Source organism: Girardinichthys multiradiatus, chromosome 4 (genome assembly GCF_021462225.1).
Source record: "Girardinichthys multiradiatus isolate DD_20200921_A chromosome 4, DD_fGirMul_XY1, whole genome shotgun sequence".
NCBI lineage: Eukaryota > Metazoa > Chordata > Actinopteri > Cyprinodontiformes > Goodeidae > Girardinichthys > Girardinichthys multiradiatus.
In genome coordinates this window covers 45,594,091-45,614,609 of record NC_061797.1, presented here as the reverse complement: position 1 = coordinate 45,614,609, position 20,519 = coordinate 45,594,091, and the positions used below count along the sequence as shown (strand labels likewise).

Genomic DNA, 20,519 nt, shown 5'->3' with positions numbered 1-20,519 from the left:
CAGTCTGCTCTGTCCCTTCTTGTAGATGGCTTCACAGTTGCATCTCCACTCTAGTCTGTTGTCCAGGTGAACACCGAGGTATTTATACTCCTCCACCACCTCCACTTCTTCTCCCATGATAGAAATAGTTTTTGATTTATTCCTGTTTCTCTTAAAATCTACAATCATCTCCTTTGTTTTAGTCATGTTCAAAATTAGATGATTGTTTCCACACCATGCCACAAAGCGGTCCACCACCTTCCTGTACTCAGCTTCTTGTCCATCTCTGATCCACCCCACGACTGCAAAATCATCCGAGTATTTCTGCAGATGACAGGAGTCTGTCTTGTACTGGAAGTCTGAGGTGTACAGAGTGAAAAGGAATGGTGAGAGTACAGTCCCCTGTGGTGCTCCTGTGCTGCTGACTACCTGGTTAGACCCACAACCCTTCAGTCTCACAAACTGTGGTCTGTTTGTCAGGTAGTCTTTGATCCAGGAGATTGTTGAGGCCTCCACCTGAGTCTTCTGGAGTTTCTGACAAAGCAAATCAGGGTGGATTGTATTAAATGAACTGGAGAAATCAAAGAACATGATCCTCACAGTGCTGCTGGCTTTGTCCAGATGACAGTGGGTTTGTTGAAGCAGGTGTATGATGGCATCTTCAACGCCAACTCCACAGCGATAAGCAAACTGAAGGGGGTCCTGATGGTTTACTGTTTGCTTACTCAGGTGGGCCAACAGGAGTCTCTCTAGGACCTTCATGATGTGAGATGTCAGGGCAACAGGTCTATAGTCATTGAGGACTGATGGGTGAGTTTTCTTTGGTACCGGAACAAGACAGGAGGTCTTCCACAACACTGGAACCTTCTTCTGGGCCAGGCTAAGGTGGAAGAGGTGCTGCAGAATCCCACAGAGCTGCTCTGCACAGGCCTTCAGAACTCTAGGGCTGACATGATCTGGACTTGCAGCCTTATTCCGATTCAGTCTCTCCATCTTCACTTGACTTCTTGAGACACACAGGTGGAAGGGGGAAGCAAATGAAGCATCAGCATCTTCTGATATGGTTGAAGGCAAACATGTATAAGCATAAGGGTCTAGGGCTGAGGTGGAAGATAAAAATGTGAAGTGTTACTGGACAGCTGTGGGTCCTGTGGGTCAAAGGAAGGTGGAATGTCTGTTTGGCTGTGAGCAGGAGAGGAGGATGCAAAGCTTGTTTCTGAACTGAACTTATTGATGAATGTGTTCAGTTCATTGGCTCTGTCCAGACCTTCATCAGTCTGATCATCCCTCTGCCTGAAGCCCATGATCTTCTTCATCCCTGACCACACATCTCTATTGTTTTGCTGGAGCTTGCTCTCCAGCTTCTTCTTGTACACCTCCTTGTTGTCTCTTATCTTGACTTTAAGTTGCTTCTGTAAACTCCTCAATAATTCTCTGTCTCCCTCTCTGAAGGCTCTTTTTTCTTGTTAAGCAGGTCCTTCAAGGTCACTGGTGCTCCAAGGTTTGTTATTGGGGAAGCATCTCACGGTTCTGGTGGGGATGATGTTATCCACACAGAAGTTTATATAGTAGGTTACACACTCAGTCATGGCATTGATGTCCTCTCCATTTGGCTGGCACAGTGCGTCCCAGTCTGTAGCCTCAAAGCAACCTTGCAGAGCTTCTTCAGCTTCTTGTGACCATTTTCTCACAGTCCTCTTTATTACAGGTTGCCTCTGAGCAAGGGGCCTATATTTCGAGCAGAGAAAAACAAGATTGTGATCTGATTTGCCTAGAGGAGGTCTTGCTGTAGAGATGTATGAGTCCTTGACATTTGCATAAAACAAATCCAATCTTTTGTTTTCTCTGGTAGAGCAGCTGACAAACTGTTGAAACGTTGGAAGTGTACCAGAGAGTGAAGCATGGTTATAATCACTAGAAATTGCCACAAAAGCATTGGGATTTTATGTCTGTAGCTTAGCAACAACTGAGCTGATGGCATCACATGCAGTGTCGGCAACAGCGGAAGGTGGAACGTAAACTGTTGCCAAAATAACACTGCTGAACTCTCTGGGTAAATAATATGGACGGAAACTTACTGCCAACAGTTCAATATCTGGACTGCAGAGATGACACTTCACAGTTACATGTCCTGGATTACACCATCTGTTGTTCACAAGTACTGCCAGTCCACCTCCTTTACATTTGCCGCTCCTCTTTAAATCTCTGTTAAAAAGCCCGGCAGAGAGACGCTGGAGTTGGGGATATGATCCTGCAGCCATGTCTCAGTAAAACACATAATACTGCATGCCCGGTACTCTGGCTGGGTCCTTTGTAGGGCTTGGAGTTCATCCAACTTGTTTCCCAACGATCTCACATTGCCCATCATAATTGACGGAAGAGATGGTTTGAACTTCCTCCTTCTCTCTCTTCTCTTAGCTCCTGCTCGGCATCCACGGCGTCTCCTTTTCAACTCATCAGGGATTTGGGGTTGTAGTTGAAGTATTATTTGAGCTTTTGAGATATTAATCAGCTACTCCCGGGTGTAAGAAACAACCCAGTTGCCATGGCAAGGCATCATACCAAATATCCAAAAATAGAAAGTATTAAGAAAAATCCTCCAAGCTGCACAGCATCCGACACCGGAGTGGACAGTCGTCCAAAAAAAATCAACTGTATTCACCACAAGAGGAAGAGTTCCCAAAAAAGAATAAATCAGAATAAAAAGTAACAGAGCTACTCCAACCTGCTGCCACCTTGAGCGGCGCAATTCTAGAAATACACTGTAAGGTTGAAATAAACTTCAAAACGATATGAACTGATATATATGATGAAAATAGACGGTTTGAATTTTATTTATGATATCTTGTCGTCATTTCTAACTTCACTTCACACCTAATCTACTAAAAGCAATCATTAATTTAATAGATGGGTTTTACATTTTTGAGTCTCAAACCTACAATCAAAAACTCAGCTAAGGCTTTTAAGTTATGTAAAAAAGCACTTTTCCTTTTCTTTTCTCTTTTTATTTAGCTCGTCACAACTATTCTACACAAAATTGTTCTTGGATACCTTCTGTGTTAAGATAGATCAAATAAAATGTAGACAGGGGGAGGAAGTTACAGCTCCACGTGAATTGTTTGGTCTGACTAATTTGGCCATTTGTGAAATCACATAGTCTTCTTTTGGGTTATATCTAACAAATTTCAGGGTTGCATGTTTGAAAATGGCTTATGCTTATTTTTTATCCCTCACTGCTGGTAAATTTTTTGCTTTTTTGGAACGACAGCTTGTTTTTCAACCTTGAAGCAAAACCCCTGGTGAATAAATTAGGAAATGAAACATTTGGCTTAACATTAGCTTTCAGGAGCGCAATATAACATATTAATAATCCAATTTTCTTTTCAAACACTTCTATTTTTTATTCACTGGCTCTGATAAAGAAAACTGTAAAAAAAAAAACTGCAGTTCAACATGGTTAAAAACATAATTTGTCAGAACCCTTTAGTGTTTTTCTTTCATCATTCATTCCAGAGATGGAATGAATGATGAGGCTATCGAAGAGGCTATTGACTTTCTTTCAACCCCTTTTCCTTCTGTTTCTCAAATATTAAGACATATCTGGGGGAAACTGCATTTTGCAAAGGATCATTAATTTCTACATACTGGGCTCACATGGTGATCCTTTTTTATTGAAAGTTGGCAATAAGTTTGCATGAAGAGAAAATAGTTGAAAAAAGTTGTGTTGAATATTTTCAGTTGTAATCAATAAAAAAAATATTTGAAGAATTATAATAACATAAAAATACAGAAGTAATATAACTGTGGTTGTGAACAAAAATTCTGGCGTGACACAAACTTACGAACTCAGTTTTTACATTACTATGCAGAGTGGTTAGATGCGTATTAATTCTCTGAAAGAAGCTTTATTTGTTTAAAAAAATCCATAATATAATTATGAAAGGGAAAGAAACAATCATTGCAATTAGGGCTAAAATCACTCTTTCAGTCTAAGTAGCAGGCTAATTGCTATAAAAGGGATAGATGTGTCCCTTTTTCTCTTTTTGTCTTGTCCCTCAGTTTTGTGTTTTAGCTGTGTTTACAAAGTAACTCACCATCTCCAGTTTATATCAAATTGTCCTAACACTTGACTAAAATGTTGCAAAGAATATTGCCCTTAAAAGAACAGTTTTCTAAAATATCAAAACGTTCAACATCAGAGGTAAGATTGCAAGATTGAAGGCCTTAAGGTTTTCAGTAATTTCCTCCTGAGGGTGGCGCTAATGAATCATGTTTCTACCAATGCAGAGCTCGCTAAACATTGGCAGCAGTTGGATTTGTGACTTTTGGACAATAGCCTTGAGAAAAGGAGGGCAGGTAGGAAGTTACTTCGGTTCAACAAAAACATCGGGGACTTAAGTTCTGCAAGTGTTACACTGTGTGGGTATGGCTTTGTCAGCTTTTTGGGGATGGAGCTCACCTGTGGGGGTGTGCCACAGTGCTGTGGGAAGGGGATTCATGACTTTTGGGTTCGGGGGCATATGTTTGATATCTGTGTCCTGGATGGGGGTGGCCCTGTGGGGAAATTCACGTTGGGGTTCATTGGGGTGGGTGGCTCATGGGGTTAGGATCAGAATTCATTGGCAGGTTGGGACTGTTTCATCCTGTGGTGGCTCTGGTTGGCGGGCTAGTTTGGACCATGTAGAACCTTCTTTTGTACATGGCCCTCTCTCCGGACGAGGATGGGGGTCATTGGGGATTGGGGTTGGGGTGGGGGGCTGGCGTCTGGGCCAGGGTCATTGGCTGGTTGCCACTATGGGGTATTGGCACCCGGACCTTGGAGTATAGATTGTGACTGTGTGCCTGTTTTTTTGTGTCAGGTTGGGTCTTGGACTGCTGTTTCCTGTGCTCTGGGGGGCCTTTAGATGTCTATGGCTCGGATCTCCTCCATATCTGTCCCAGGTCCAGGGGGGCAGGTCTGTGGCTCCTCACACTCGCTATTGCATATTTTTATGGAGAAACCTTGTATACACAAGCACTCACACTCAGACCTACAGTACATGTGTTTAGATTCAGGTGTTCACAGACACACAAATCCTCTATATTGAGCTGCACTTACCACTAAACAGATCTTGCATTCATAAGTACCGTGCAACTTTTGGTTAAAAAGCTGTTAATATGAATGTTTCTGAAGGTGTAGAAGCAAGCAGGGTGTTATCTTGTATTTTATTCATCCTTCTTTCTCTCCTCCATTATTTTCTCCTTCTCCCCCCTTTTCCTTTTTGCCCACATCTCTCTCTTTCGTGCTTCTTATTTTTTTCCTTTTTGTTTCTGTCTCTGTGCCGGTAACAATTAAAATAATCCCAAAGCAGTTTCTAATAAAGTTTATTTCATAAATATCCAGCAGAGCTTTAAAGGGTTAGCTGTAATGCTCCACTTGTGAAAGTAACTCTGGCTTTTTCTTGGCACTCAAAGATGAGTTCTATCACAAGTCCAAGATTGAACAATTTTGACACAATCCATGTGTAGTTATATTTCTGCCCAAGACCGCTGTCATCAATATTGAAGTTAAACATAGTCTAAGAGTAAATTATTACTGTGTTGTTTTAGGTTTTGTTTCCAGCATCATGGACCACTGTATCAAAGAATAAAGTGACTACAATGTGTTTCAAAGACCATAACACTGACTTTATGTACCTGTGGTCAGGACACAACCCAGATCTTTATACCTTGGCTTGGACCAACCTGGACCAACCAGTGATGGCTTGTCAGAGCATCTACAAAACTATGATTCTTGTGAAGTGTGTCCGACTGCAGTGTCCAGAGGGTCACATCCCTGCACCTTCAGGTTGTGAACTACTGTGTCCAGGCAACTACCAAAAGTGGTTCAAGAAAACACAGTGGGGAGCTGGCGACAAAATTGTGGCTTATTGATACACACCAGGAGAGACCGCTGGCCAATGTGGTCTGATCCAACAGATAAACTATTGCAGCTTAAATCGCTAAATAAGACTTGCAAGGCATCACAGATTTTTGCATGTTGCTCTGTAGTTACAGACCAGTCAGGGTGTTTACTCTTTTTCAGCAGTATAATTTGCCCTGATACAAAGCAAAAATGGTTCACAAAGGATTTGAGGAGCACAGTAATATGTTTGAGATGTTAATTTGGCCTCCTAAATTCTCAACCCAATACAATCAGTGGAAGGTGAGGCACGAACAACTCTGAAACATGGAGCCCCCACCTCAAACAGTACTTAAAGACTCTGCTGCCAACTTATTGGTGCCAGATGCCAAAGGACTCTTTTAGGGGGTCTATTCAATGTCATGCCTTGACAGGTCAGGGCTGTTATGCAACAAAAGACGGGGCAAAATTAGGCAGGTGGTCCTTATTTTACGTCTGTTCTGTGTATACAAATTTTCAAACCACATTTGTGTCTGTGACAAAACGTTTGCTATGAGTGTTACTAATTAACCAATTCTGCAATCTGTTTGGTTTAATCAAGCACAAAACATGAATCACCAATACTCTAATGGACCTTAAACGGTTAATAAGATTTTCTTTGTGATGTGAGGAATGTCTATCACCTCTTCTCATGTTACCCTTTTTTTTCTCTTTTTTAGCAACTAAAACAATCGGAATTGAGACGGTCCTTGCCAAACAACAACCTGGTGTGCTGAGAAATGGAGAACAATCAATGTGTTTAAAGGGCTGTTTAAAAATTATGCAAAATTTCTGCTTATTTGAATATCATTTTAGCTGAAGTGAACAATAATGTTTGGTTTATATAGCTTATGTATACATTTGTGCCAACCAAAAGCATTGATGGGAACATTAAATTTCCAAGCTCTTATTCAGAAACTTTTCTTTTCAGTTTCTAAAATTCAGTTTGTATTTTAATGCTGTCTCTAAGCCACTAAACCATTGTCTTTTATTTTTTGATGACCTTTTAATATATAAAGAAAACACGTTTTATTTTACAGCATGGTTTTTGCAAGAGGATTACTTTGTAGTCAGATTTCTAAATGAGAAAATTTAGTCATTTCTATTAAAAATGAAAAACATGCAATTAGGAATTACAAAGCATCTTTATCGCACGTTAAGCAGGACAAGTCTAAAAAAACATATCCATCCCCTTACGGGATGACTGTGTCATCTTACAGTCCAGAAGTTGTGGGTTAGATTCCAGCGTCCAGACACCCTTATGAGGACCACACAATCGAGGCACGTGACGTTGCCCGATAAAGCGGAGCCGGGGTCCCACCCTGGAGCCAGGCCTGGGGTCGGTACTCATCAGAGAGCGACTGGTGGCCGGTTTGCTCTGCGCAGGACCCGGCCGGGCCAAGCCCGAGGCCATCCCCTCAGTGGTCCCACAACCTGCAGGGGGAACCATGAAGGACTGGTGCAAAGAGGATAGGGCAGTGGATGAAGGTGGAGACCTCGGAGGCCTGATCTCCAGATGCTTAGGCTGGCTCTAGGGACATGGGACGTCACCTCGCTGCGGTGAAAGGAGCCTGGGCTTGTGGGGGAAGTCGAGAGATATCGACTAGAAATAGTAGGGCTCGCCTCCACGCACAGCATTGGAACCCATCTCCTTGAGAGAGGCTGGACTCTCTTCTACTCTGGAGTGGCCTGTGGGGAGAGGCGGTGAGCTGGGGTGGTTTTGCTTGTTGCCCCCCAGCTCAGCCGTCTCATGTTGGGGTTTACACCAGTGGATGAGAGGGTCACATCCCTGAACCTTCATGTTGGGGACAGGTCTCTGACTGTCATTACGACCTATGGGCCGAGCGGTAGTGCGGAGTATCAGGCCTTCTTGGCGTCCTTGTCAGGGGTGCTGCGTAGTGCCCCTCCTGGGGACTCCATTACTCTGCTAGGAGAATTCAACACCCACGTGGGAAACAACAGTGACACCTGGAGAGGCGTGATCGGGAGGAATGGTCTCCCTGATCTGAATCCGAGTGGTCAATATTGGACTTCTGTGCTCATTATGCACAACACCATGTTCAAGCATAAGGGTGTTCATCAGTGCACTTGGCACTGTTGTGGAATTTTCTTATCAAAGTGGGTAGAAGTTGACTCATAACAAGAGAAAATCCGGACTTTGTCTTTATAAGTTTTATTCAAAGGCATTCAGCATTTGAATGACTGTCACCGAGCAAGTCAGTGAAGAAGAGCCCCGATCAACAGTTACACACAGTATTTATACCAGAACATGACAGTGTTATCTCAACTTCAAAGAGTCTGTGTTTTATGACCCCAGACCCTTCTCGGGTTCAGAGGTGACAAAGTTATCTAGGAACCCATCTGTCCTTCCCGAGATATTACCCTTAAAGCATGAGTTTTAACCATTAAATTTATGATAATGGCTTTACAGCTTCCTCCTCTAACACAGATGTTCTGAGGAGTGAGGTAACCTAAAGGTCATACACTTTGGAACACTTAATAAAAGAATTTCCATTACAACTCCTTTCTTCTGATTACAAGATAATCACAACTAAAGGAAAATTCTTCAAAATCATCACCCCTCTCAGCTAACAGATAATCCAAAGCCATTCTATTTGCAAACTCATCGTTCTAATAGCCTGCTGTTCCGTAGTCAGAACAGTGAAACCTTCCTCAGATAAAGCAGTAAGATTTAGAGTTAACACAAAGGGATCTGGGACCAAAGATCCTGAAATAGTATAAGGATCAGTTCTGATAGGCCATGACTCAAATTTATGTCTGTTGATTAAAGCACATAAAACAGATATAATAGCTTCGCAACCTACTGTCTTCCCAAGGAAATAAGGTGTGCTTTCCTCCTGAGCAATACAAATATCTGGATCTTTAATCGGATTTCTATTACCCCGAATTCTATAAAGAGTTCCCGTAGACGCACATGTTAAATTAGTCTCACTAGAAAATCTAACATTTCTGCTTTCCCTTACAGTATAATTCCTCACCCAAGGAAAAATGACCTCCACCAACCTGTTATCTGGAAATAAAGTAGCTAGGGTATAAGTAGTATCAATAGGAACAGGTGCTAAAAATGGTTGATCATTAATAGCACGTGGAATCAAACAACAAACATAGCAACTGTCATTTCTAATCTTCCTCACAGTTTGATGCATCCGTTGCCACCAAACATTATCAGCATGATCATGGTAGTCAGAAAAGTGATGCATCTCTCTTCGAATCTGCTGATGAGTATTATTAGCATAATTCTTCAGATTAGCCTTACATTGTCTTTGCTGTACCTTTTCCCAAATGAACACAAGAGTTATAAAAATACTTGCAATACCAATCATTAGCATCAGAACAGACCATCTTCCATATAGCTGCATCGTGACTTTGAAGTGGAATGTCATTTCTTCTGATACTAAAAGCAAACAGTTTTTTCCAAAGAAAAACAAATTATAAACACAACTTAAAAAACAAAAAAAACAAAAATCCTGCTGCCTCTCCTGAGTGGCTTAAAGCTGCCCTGTTACCAGTCTGGTACAGGTGGGCGGTCGTAGGAAGCTCCTCTAGAAATATATTTAGAAACAGGAACTCTAACCTGCTGGAAGTTAGGCTTCCATAGTCCAACTAAACAACAGTGGAAATGAACACATTCAAATTTGTAATAATACCATAATGATAGATATCAAGCAATAACCATGAAAGTTAGATAAAAGCATCCGAGATTTCCTCCTCAGAGTCAGTTTTGCTATCAAAGTGGGAGAAAAGAATTTGGCTAACCCTCGCTGTCCAGGCAAAGGAGCCTAGTAGCCACCAAATGTTAAGAAATTAAGGAGAATAAGCATCATGGCGCATGTTTGACTGCCTCTCTGTTGCAGACGTCGCCAGTCCATCATTCAGAGAAAGGTTATGTGTAAATGTGTAGAGGTCTTCCCTGTATGTTTTCTATGTGTCTCTCACTGTGGTGTGTGTGCAGTGAGGCAAATGACCTTATGATTTCTAACTTTCAGGCAATGCGATGGCCTTAAGTAAATTCTGAAATAACGTTGCACTGCCCAAGGGATTATTGTGCCCTTGTAAGAACAGTGTTCTTCAACCACCTCTTCAATCACTCGCCAGTGATCAGCTTACAGTTCTTTGTCTTGTGGTGGTCCGCTGTCCTCACACCTTTCAGGCCGTGGATGATCCAGTTGGAAAATGACTTGTGTCCTGGAAGCCAGATGAAGCTGGAGGAGCTAGAGCTTTCCTGCAGCTTTCCTGGGTGTCTAGTATGATCTGATATGGGCCATTCCAGCCCTGGACTTCCTGTGTTTTCTCCTAAATTCTCTGACCAGAATCCAGTCGCCAGGAATAAAGGACTGGAGGGTGGAAGTGGCTGTTTCTGGTAATGCAGCCTTCACCGTCTGTGAAACTTGAGAAAACACAGTGGACAGGTTTTGACAGTAAAACAACATCCTATCTTCACACAAAGATGTGGAAGAAAATGATCTTGGCAATATCCCCATGTCCAAATTAGGAGACCTGCCACACAGCACTTCAAAAGGACTGAGATTTGCCTGTGTCCTTTGTCTCAATCTCATATAAGTGAGAACAATAGGTAGAGCCTTCACAACACTTGGCTAATTTTCAATTCAAAGTCCCATTCTCAAACCTAAGTGCTTAACTACATGAACTTCATCAAAACATCCAACAAAATCCAAATAATTAATCTTCTGACTTCACCTGATATACTAGCAGTGACCATCAGCTAAATATTCTGAATATCAAAAATGTGACATATGATGTTTGTGGAAGGCCTGATTACAGATCAGTATTTCATAGTTTCAGAATACCCAAAAAGAATTTCAAATATGGTCTAATGTGTGGAGATGTAAAATTTCACAAAATAATCAACACCATATCTTTCAGAGAGGTTTTCAGAATGTGGTCTTAGGGAGCTATGCACCATTTATATAAACAAAGTACAATGTCTCTCTTGCATTGTCACTAAGGCCTCACTGGAGGTCTGAGCTACCCTTTTTCCATGAGTGCTAAAACTTTTGGAACCCCATGTTACTTTATTCTGACATTCCCCTCTCCTGGCGCAGGGTCCAACCCATGCGACAATCCAGCAAAAGTTTGAACAAAAATTTTCTAGTAACCAAGATCACATTACATAGAACCAAAGAAATGAATTCTGACATAACTATGTGTCACTATGAATTTAACGAAAGCAACATAAAGAAAATGTTTTTAACTGCAATTCAGTTCCATTAAGAACAAAACACAACATTTAGTTATTCAGTTCATCAATGTCTCACTTAGTCACATATCATCCTGATTTGTCTTGTATGAAGATGAGTATTAGATTAATGGACATCTAATATAAATCAGATGCATAAACCCTACAAATTCGAATCTAATAAATAATTCCCACCAAGTATAAAGTCATAACTCAGATTCTTTATCAAAAATATATTCCTTACTTTTGCATATCTTGAACTGTCAGCTAGCTTAATGGTACCAGGGAAACTTTCAATCTAATAAATCACCAATGATTCTGCTTGCAAAACGAATTCTTCAAACTAGTTTAAACTATTTCATTAAGCTTTTAATAATAAAACACATAAATCTAAAAGTCATGCTACATCCAAAAAAAACATGTTATTAAGGCGACAATCACTACAAGCATTGTGATTCTATTGTCTCTTAAACAGTATTAAAACTCAGGAAGGGAGGTACTGAGCGTTACCATGACAGCAAAGGCGTGAACCAACTTGGTAGGTGGGCGGAGTCAGGCAGAACTAACCTCTGATGGGCATTATGGGCGGACCCACAGTTTCTTCATTCAAACCCATCTTAGTGTACCTTAAACTGCAAAACTGTTAACATGCACCTACCTCAGAAACAAGCTGCTTCTTAACTCTCCTGAAAACTCAAAGTTTTAATCAATCTGGGATTTAGAAACATTATTCTAAACATGGATTATTGTTTCATGCAACATATAAACAAACATTCATTCCAACAAAACAAAGACAAAACATCAAAGACAAACAAATGGCCAAATTTGAAGCTTCAAGAATTAAAATAAATTTTTAACAATCTCTTTTCAGAATATGTTTTCTCAGCCATATCTTTTAATGCTATAATTGATACATTTTGTTATGACAATCTTCAGGATCCTTTTTAAGATGAGTGCACATAGTCCAAAGGGATCTCAAAGTATTTAGAAGCACAGCAACAGTTTTCTCTTAAATGAATCCAAATTCACTGATGCTGAAACCTTTTGCTAATTCTTTGTACTGTAACTCTGTAATAATAACTACAATACTGAGAGTTATTGGTATAATTCTCTTTTTGTTTGGCTCAATTTGATCGCAGCTGCATTCCAGAATTTCTCTGCTCAGGTTAAATGCAAAGAAGTATTTTAATTCAATTCAAATTCAAAGATACTTTATTGATCCCCGAGGGGAAATTAGAAAAGTCGGCATTGACATTTTTATGGCATACCCAAACTAAACAAAACTGCAGTGTTTGACTTAATCAGAACTTAAGATAAGAAGCTTGTCTCCAAAATTGACTTTTTCCCACATAGTGTTTCAAAAGGAGAACAGACATCATTTTCTTAAATTAAAATTTTGAGAGTTGGGGAAAAACTTATTTCTAGAACCCCTCTTTTACAATCCAAATGCTGATAAATGTTCCAATATTTTATCTCTTAGTAATCTGAAATCACCTTGTGTACCTTTCTACTCCTAGGTATTCTTTTAATCTTTAAACCCTAAGAAATCAAACAAGGAGACTGGAGTTTGAGCCGACCATCCTCTTACTGTTAAGAGGGCCTTTATTTCTTTTCTTTTCCTAAAATGAAGGATTTTACTTGTCTTTATTCCGTTATAAAAATCCTAACCTTGGTTCCAAAACAAAACTCTTCAACCCCAATCTGTGTTCCCCAGAGTAGAAATTTTATTATTGCATTTCAAAGCCACCAAATGACTGGAACTCATCATTGGCTTAGATCTATTTTAATAAATAGGAAAATATTTATGCAAATGTGTGTGTGTTTGTACGTTACCCCCATCAGTTTCTTAATCGCTCCAGAGTCAGACTGTCATGGCATACAGTCCTCTGTCAGTCCAAATAACAACCAGGCCCTTCCCAGGTCTGTTGGTGGGACATTCAATCATTATTTGTCCACTTTAACTTCTTTCAGGAGGGAGAAAGAAGAAACTTTGCTCCGGCTTGTTTCTCTTCTGCCCGCATAAGATGTTTTTAATATAAATCCAGTGCATTCACTCTTCTGGCTCTTGCAAACAGCATGGATCGTTGTCCATCTCAGTGGGGCCAGACTTCTTCTGAGTTTCGTTTTGGTGGAAACTCACACTGCGATTTGCAACAAGCAGGCAGACAGGAAGGCAGATCTCTCTCTTTCAGGCCATGCTGGAGAAGCGTCTCTGGCGGAGTAGCCATGGAGAAGGGCAGGTTTCTAAAATCCAAACTCAAAAACACAGATGTTGAACTCAAATCCCATATATGTGTGTATGTGTGTGTGAGAGAGGCAAAAGAAAAAGTTTAGTATAGGTTCAGATTTTGCACAAAGAAATATTATCAGTCAGTCTGTCAGTTATCCACCTGCTGTCACTTCCTTCCACAACATGCACTATGCTCCTTTCTAAAACAACTTTATTTTCGCATCTCTAATGTCCCTTTTCACTTTTACCTTCTTTTCCGACTAATCGCAATATTTACGACAAACCAAACTTCCTTCAGGAAAGTTTTAACTTTTTTTAAACTTATTTACACTCAAATTTCCACACTGTGAAAAACCAATGTTATCTTCCAAATTAAAGCACATTTAACACAATCATCCCCACTTTTTCCTTTCATTATTTTATAAATCACAGAGTCTGGAGAAGGAGGCACCCCTGATGCTTCAAGGTTCCGGAACCATTTTTTTTTTCCTTTTTACCCGTTCAGCGACACGTCTGCCATCTGACTTTTCTCCTTTATGAGGTGTAGAAAATTGTTAAAAACCACCTGCAAAACCCTGTGTTCTGCTTTATCTTATTGTTATCAATAATAACCTCCCTGTTTCCCTAACAGGGTGACCCTCAGCTGATGTCCTCCCTCTCGCAACTCTGGAACTTAATTAATTAGTTAGGAGATGATGGTTAATGTGTAATAAAAATAATAATATACATTATATCCTACAGAGCAACTTCTCACCCAGATATATTTGAAGACAAATAGTTCGGATCCAATCGGCCAGAAGCCGCAGGCGGGCACCCAGACTCCCCTCCGTAATATGGAAGGGGACTGAGAACAACTCTCAGGCTGGCCAGGCGTCCGTGTCCCCCTCCTGCGGTCTCCTCTGGCACGTTAGATCCTGTTCATGACGCTAAAATTGTTGTGGAATGTTCTTATCAAAGTGGGTAGAAGTTGACTCATAACAAGAGAAAATCCGGACATTGTCTGTATAAGTTTTATTCAAAGGCATTCAGCGTTTGAATGACTCTGTCACCGAGCAAGTCAGTGAAGCAGAGCCCTGATCAACAGTTACACACAGTATTTATACCAGAACATGACAGTGTTATCTCAACTTCAAAGAGTCTGTGTTTTACGACCCTAGACCCTTCTCGGGTTCAGAGGTGACAAAGTTATCTAGGAACCCATCTGTCCTTCCCGAGATATTACCCTTAAAGCATGAGGTTTAACCATTAAATTTCTGATAATGGCTTTACAACTTCCTCCTCTAACACAGATGTTCTGAGGAGTGAAGTAACCTAAAGGTCATACACTTTGGAACACTTAATAAAATAATTTCCATTAGAGCACCAACACACTCTAGGCAGGAGGTCGATGATCGACTTTGTTGTCTTCAGATCTTCGGTCGCATGTTTTGGACACTCTGGTGAAGAGGGGCTGAGCCATCCACTGATCACAACCTGGTGGTGTGTTGGATCCGCTGGAAGAGGAGAAAGCCGGAAAGACTTGGCAGGCCCAAGTGCATAGCGAGGGTCTGCTGGGAATGTCTGGTAGACCCCTCGACCAGGGATGTATTCAACTCCCACCTCCAGGAAAGCTTTGAGCAGATTCCAGGGAAGGTTGGAGACTTAGACTCTGGGAGGACTTCAATGAGGCCATGGAGAAGGACTACCGGTTGGCCTCGAAGCAATTGTGGTAAACCGTCAGGTGCCCCAGGAGGGGTAAGCAGTGCTTCTCCTAGACTGTTTACAGTGGGGGTGGGGAGCTGCTGACCTCAACTGGGGACATTATCAGCTGGTGGAAGGAGTACTTTGAGGATCTCCTCAATCCCGCCATCACGCATTCCCTGGTGGAAGCAGAGGCTGGGGACTCGGGGTTGGACTTTTTCATTACCCAGGCTGAAGTCACCGAGGTGGTTAAAAAGCTCCACAGTGGCAGGCTTCAGGGGGTTCCAACTATAGAGGAATCACACTCCTCAGTTTCCCAGGTAAGGCCTATGCCAGGGTATTGGAGAAGGGAGTCCGGGCGATAGTCGAACCTCGGCTTCAGTAGGAGCAGCGTGGTTTTCGTCCTGGCCGTGGAACACTGGACCAGCTCTACAGGGTACTCGTGGGTTCATCGGAGTTTGCCCACATGTGTTTTGTGGACCCAGAGAGGGCATTCGACTGTGTCCCTCATGGTGCCCTGTGGGGGGTGCTCCAGGAGAATGAAGTCAGGGGCTCTTTATTAGGGGCTATCCGTTCTCTGTACAAGCAGAGCAGGAGTTTGGTCCGCATTGCTGCCACTAAGTTGGACCTGTCCTACCCTCACCTATGGCCATAAACTTTGGGTCATGACTGAAAGAACGAGATCCCGGATATAAGCGGCATAAATGAGCTGCCTCCCTAGGGTCGCTGGGCACTCCCTTAGAGATGGGCTGAGAAGCTCGGCCATCCGGGAAGGGCTCGGAGTAGAGCCGCTGCTCCTCCACATCAAGAGGAGCCATTAGAGGTGGCTTGGGCATCTATACCGGATGCCTACTGGACACCATCCTCGGGAGGTGTTCCAGGAACGTCCCACCGGGAGGAGGCCCAGGGGATGTCCCAGGACACGCTGGAGGGACTATATCTCTCAACTGGCCTGGGAATGCCTCGAGCTCCCCCCCACAGGAGCTGGGGGAGGTGTCTGGGGAGAGGGAAGTTTGAGTTTTTCTACTGAGTCTGCTGCTCCCGTGACCCAGTGCCGGATGAAGTGGAAGACGACGAGTACTAGTCATTTCTATTAAAAATTAACAAAATGTAATTAGGAATTATAAAGCAAGATTAAACGCATATGAAGTACAACAAGTGTAAAAAAATATCCATTCTCTTACAGGGTGACAGTGTCATCTTACAATCCAAAAGTTGTGGGTTAGATTCCAGCGTCCTCCTGTCACATCTTGATGTGCCCCTGGGCACCTAACCCCAAGTTGTCTACTGATCTGTGTGCCAATGTATGAATGTGTGTGCATTTGTGAGTACGATTGGATGTATGTGGCTGTAGTGGATAGCAACTAAATGGTCAGAATGACTGGAAAACCGCTACATAAATGAAGCCTACTTAGAATTATTCAGTTTTTTTTTCACGTTTAAACATTGTAGATTATCAAATTAGTTTTGATACAGGGCAAAGATTACCTGATTAAATAAAAAAAATTATGATTTCATTAAATAAAGAAAAAAGTCTCCAAACCAACCTAGACGTATGTGAAAAAAAGTAATTTCCCCGCTTGTTGAAATCTTTCCTTTTTCTGCAAAATCAGGAGCTGCAGAAATGGAAAGGAATCAGGAACCTGTCTGACAATATAAAGTAGACAACAAAGGGCTCAAAAAGCAACATGTCATGCCAAGGTCTAAAGAAATTTACGAACAGAGAAGGAACAAGTTCATTGACATTCCTCATCCTTTAAAGGGTCAGAGTCATTTCTAAGACCTTGGTCATGACAAAGCAACCATTATACGTACAGTCAAATATTGTGGTACAAAGGGTACATCTCATAAAATTTAAATATTGTTAAAAGTTCAATATTTTTTGTTACTCATTTTAGAAAGTGAAACCCATATGTTGAATAAAGTCATTACTCATAAAGTTAAACATTTCAAGCCTTTGTTTCTTGTAGTTCTCATTATTATGGCTTTTAGATAACGAAAGCCAAAAATTCAGTGTCTTAGAAAATTAGAATATTACATATTTGAATTTATTGGCAACTGTGAGAAGAGTAGTTCCCCCTGCCAAAATGTTGATGTGCCCCTGGGAAAGGGACTTAACCTCAAATTGCCTACCAATCTTTGTATCGATGTAAAGCGCTTTGAGTGGTCAGTATGACTGAATAGGTGCTATATAAGTTCAGTCCATTTACCATTTACATAAGATTATTAAAAACGATATTTGAAACAAAAATGTCAGACTTCTAAAAAATATATTCATTTCTATGCACTAAATACTTGGTTGGGCCTCTTTTTGTTTGAATTACTGCATCAATGCAGCGTGGCATGGAGGTGATCAACTTTTGGTGTAATAGAAGCCTAGGTTGCTTTGACAGCTGCCTTGAGGTCATCTGCCATGCTTGGTACCTTTGGTGGTATGGGCAGGTGCCAAGTCATGCTGGAAAATTAAATTAGCATCTCCACAAAACATGTCGACAGAAAGATGGACAAAGTGCTCTAACATTTCCCGGTAGATGGCAGAATTGACTGTAGACTTCAGAAAACACAGTGGACCAAGACCAGCAGATGACATGACTCCGCACATCATCACTGACTATAGGACCCTGCAGACTCTGGGACCTTGATATCAAAATGAGATGCACTGTTTACCTTTATCTGAGAAGATGTTTACGAAGCACTGAGCAACACTCCAGTCTCTGGTTCAGGAGTGCCTTGTAGCCCATGTGTAGGATTTGTCTCTGGGTAGTGACTGTTGATGCACTGATTCCAGCATCAGTCTACTCCTTCTTAAATGGACTTTACTTGACAAGCCTCCTAAGACTGTTGTTATCCCTGTTGCTGGTTTACCTTTGTTGGAAAAGGCACTTTTTCCTTCAACTCAACTTTCTATGAATATGTTTGGATAGAGCCCTCTGGGAACACCCAGTTTCTTTAGCAATGACCTTTTGTGCCTTACCCTCTTGACAGATGTCTTCTGGACATAACAGAAGACATCTGTCAAGAGGGAGAGAGATCTCCAGTCAGCAGTCTTTCCCATGATTGTGTAACCTACTGATCCTGGCTGAGAGACCATTTAGAGGCTCAGGAAACCTTTGCATGTGGTTTGAGTTAATTAGCTGATTAGGATACAATACCATGCATTTCCAATTGTCAAAATTACAAAAAATAAAGGGTTAAAATATTTCACTAGGTATAATCAATCTATACAAAATATGAATTTCACTTTTTGAAATGCGTGACAAAAAAATATTGAACTTTTGGTCACATTACATTTTTTGGTTACATTTTTTTTTTAGATGTACCTGTGCCATGGTCTGAGGCTGCTTAGGTGTTTCAGGACCTGGACCTGTCATAATTGAAGGAACAATGAATTCCTCTTGCTATCCAGATATCCTGAATTAGAATATATCGCCATCAGTTCGTGACATTAAGCTCAAATGCACTTCTGGAAAGAAGAGACGGGCAAAATTTCGATATAAGACCTGGTTTTTGTCACAAATTCACAACATTTTTTTAGGTTTAAAGGGAAATAAAATTTTCACCTAGGACTAGGTTGTTTGGGACAGCTTTTATCTCTTAATAAATGAAATCATCATTTAAAACTGTTTGTATTTACTTATTTTAGCTTTTACTTGTTTTGTCTCCATACTTTACTGAAGGAGAACCAATCATTGTGTGATGGTCTATATATTACTCCTTGTGCAATTAAAAACCAAGAATCTTATGCATGCATTCTAAAAATGAGGGATTCATTTAAAGTAAAGATTGGTTGCAACTCACTGGTTTGCTCAGATGGTTTTCTATTTTGCCAAATGTCCTTTTAAATTTTATTGCATCTGGTTGCTTAAGACTGCATTACAATTGTTACAGTATGTAAATTCACTACTTAAAAACAGTATTAGGCCTTTCTCCATGACAGCTAGTCACACAGGTTATCTTTAAAAATTGCCAAGCAGCAAAATATCATTAAGCAGTAATCAGAACTAGTTACATTTAGACAGCTGATGAATGAAAAGACAAATCCATAATTTTGTGCCAGTTAAACATAAACAAATTGTACATCTGTTGAGGTAAACTCAATAATTGGGTCATATTATGTTGCTCCATCTACCATATATAAAATAAATGACTCCCTTTACATCAAGAAAACACAATCTTCAAAAGTAATAATGAAAATGTATTTTTTCTTTTTCTCCAAGAAAGTTGCTGGTAGAAAAAAACAAACAATGAGAGACATTCCAAATAACCCTAAATGAATACAATACAGATAAATTCAACCAATATGATGTAGTCACATCTTAATCAGGCCCAAGTGCACTGCAGCTAAATCAAAAAAACTCATCATTGATGTGACAAACATGAAACACTAACAAATGGTGTCTCTTCTGAGGGAGAATCAATAATCCTTAATTAAGTGCGTTGACATGATTAAGACAGTGTGAAAAGCTTTACAGAGCACTCGCATTTATAATTCAACCATATTTGTTTTAAAGCAACGCAGGCACAAACCTGAACAGCTGTTCAGGTGCTGTTGCACAAAGTAACCTGAAACAACATCTGATGTTTGTTCTTCTATCCCTCTGTCCCTCTGCCTCATTTGTCTAACAGGAGATCGTTCTTGTGGTGTTCTTCGGTGTGGAATATTTCGTCCGCATTTGGTCTGCAGGCTGCCGCAGTAAATATGTTGGCATCTGGGGCCGACTACGCTTTGCCAGGAAGCCAATATCTATTATAGGTGGAAACACAATCCCCATACACTTGTATATCTCTACCATGCACACAAGCAGATATGTCACTCCCCACCCACTCGTACAATTTTTAAACAATAACCAGTAATGTAGCCCGAGCCTCTTCCCAAAATGAGATAGTCAAGACAAATTCGGCATGAAATTAAAACTGTCACTGCAGTATTTTTTGACGTTTAGATTTTATTCTTCAGATTTGTGCCTCCAGGTGCTTATTCTTAAATGTAGCGCCATGAATATTATTATTATTACACCTGATTAATATACAACTATAATCATTTTGAAATAAAAGAGCTAAATGTTTTTTTCTAATCTCTTTCTATCCTAAAATAACCTTTATTGTCCTATTGATGGACTACTCCAATATGTTCATGTTTCTAACTATGCCATATATATTGCCATATTTGTACTGAGAGTCATGTTCTTCATTACCACAGATCTAATCGTGGTTGTTGCTTCAATAGTTGTGTTGTCAGTGGGCTCCAAAGGCCAGGTCTTCGCTACTTCTGCTGTAAGGTAAGACATTCTTTGTGTTCAGGTAGAAAATATAAGTCTGTTGGGTCCCAGTTTAGAATGACATCTTATAAGCTTAAGCTCATGTGGAACATTTTCTTAACTGGTTATTTATGAATACTTCAGTGGTATTGTGTGTGCAGGCATACTTTGCAAAAGTATGCTTGTAAATACATTTTTCAGGTTGTGTCCACAAACTGGAATTTATTTTGAGGG

General features: G+C 40.7%; 1 protein-coding gene across 1 annotated transcript in view; it reads left to right on the top strand.

Moving 5' to 3' along the window:
* The window catches only part of kcnq1.1 (potassium voltage-gated channel, KQT-like subfamily, member 1.1), a 79,853-nt gene that overhangs the window by 13,970 nt on the left and 45,364 nt on the right, over positions 1–20,519 (top strand). The window contains exons 3-4 of the mRNA XM_047363675.1: positions 19,654–19,780; positions 20,228–20,306. Coding sequence (XP_047219631.1) covers positions 19,654–19,780; positions 20,228–20,306 — 206 coding nt within the window. The remainder of the gene's footprint in view (positions 1–19,653; positions 19,781–20,227; positions 20,307–20,519) is intronic.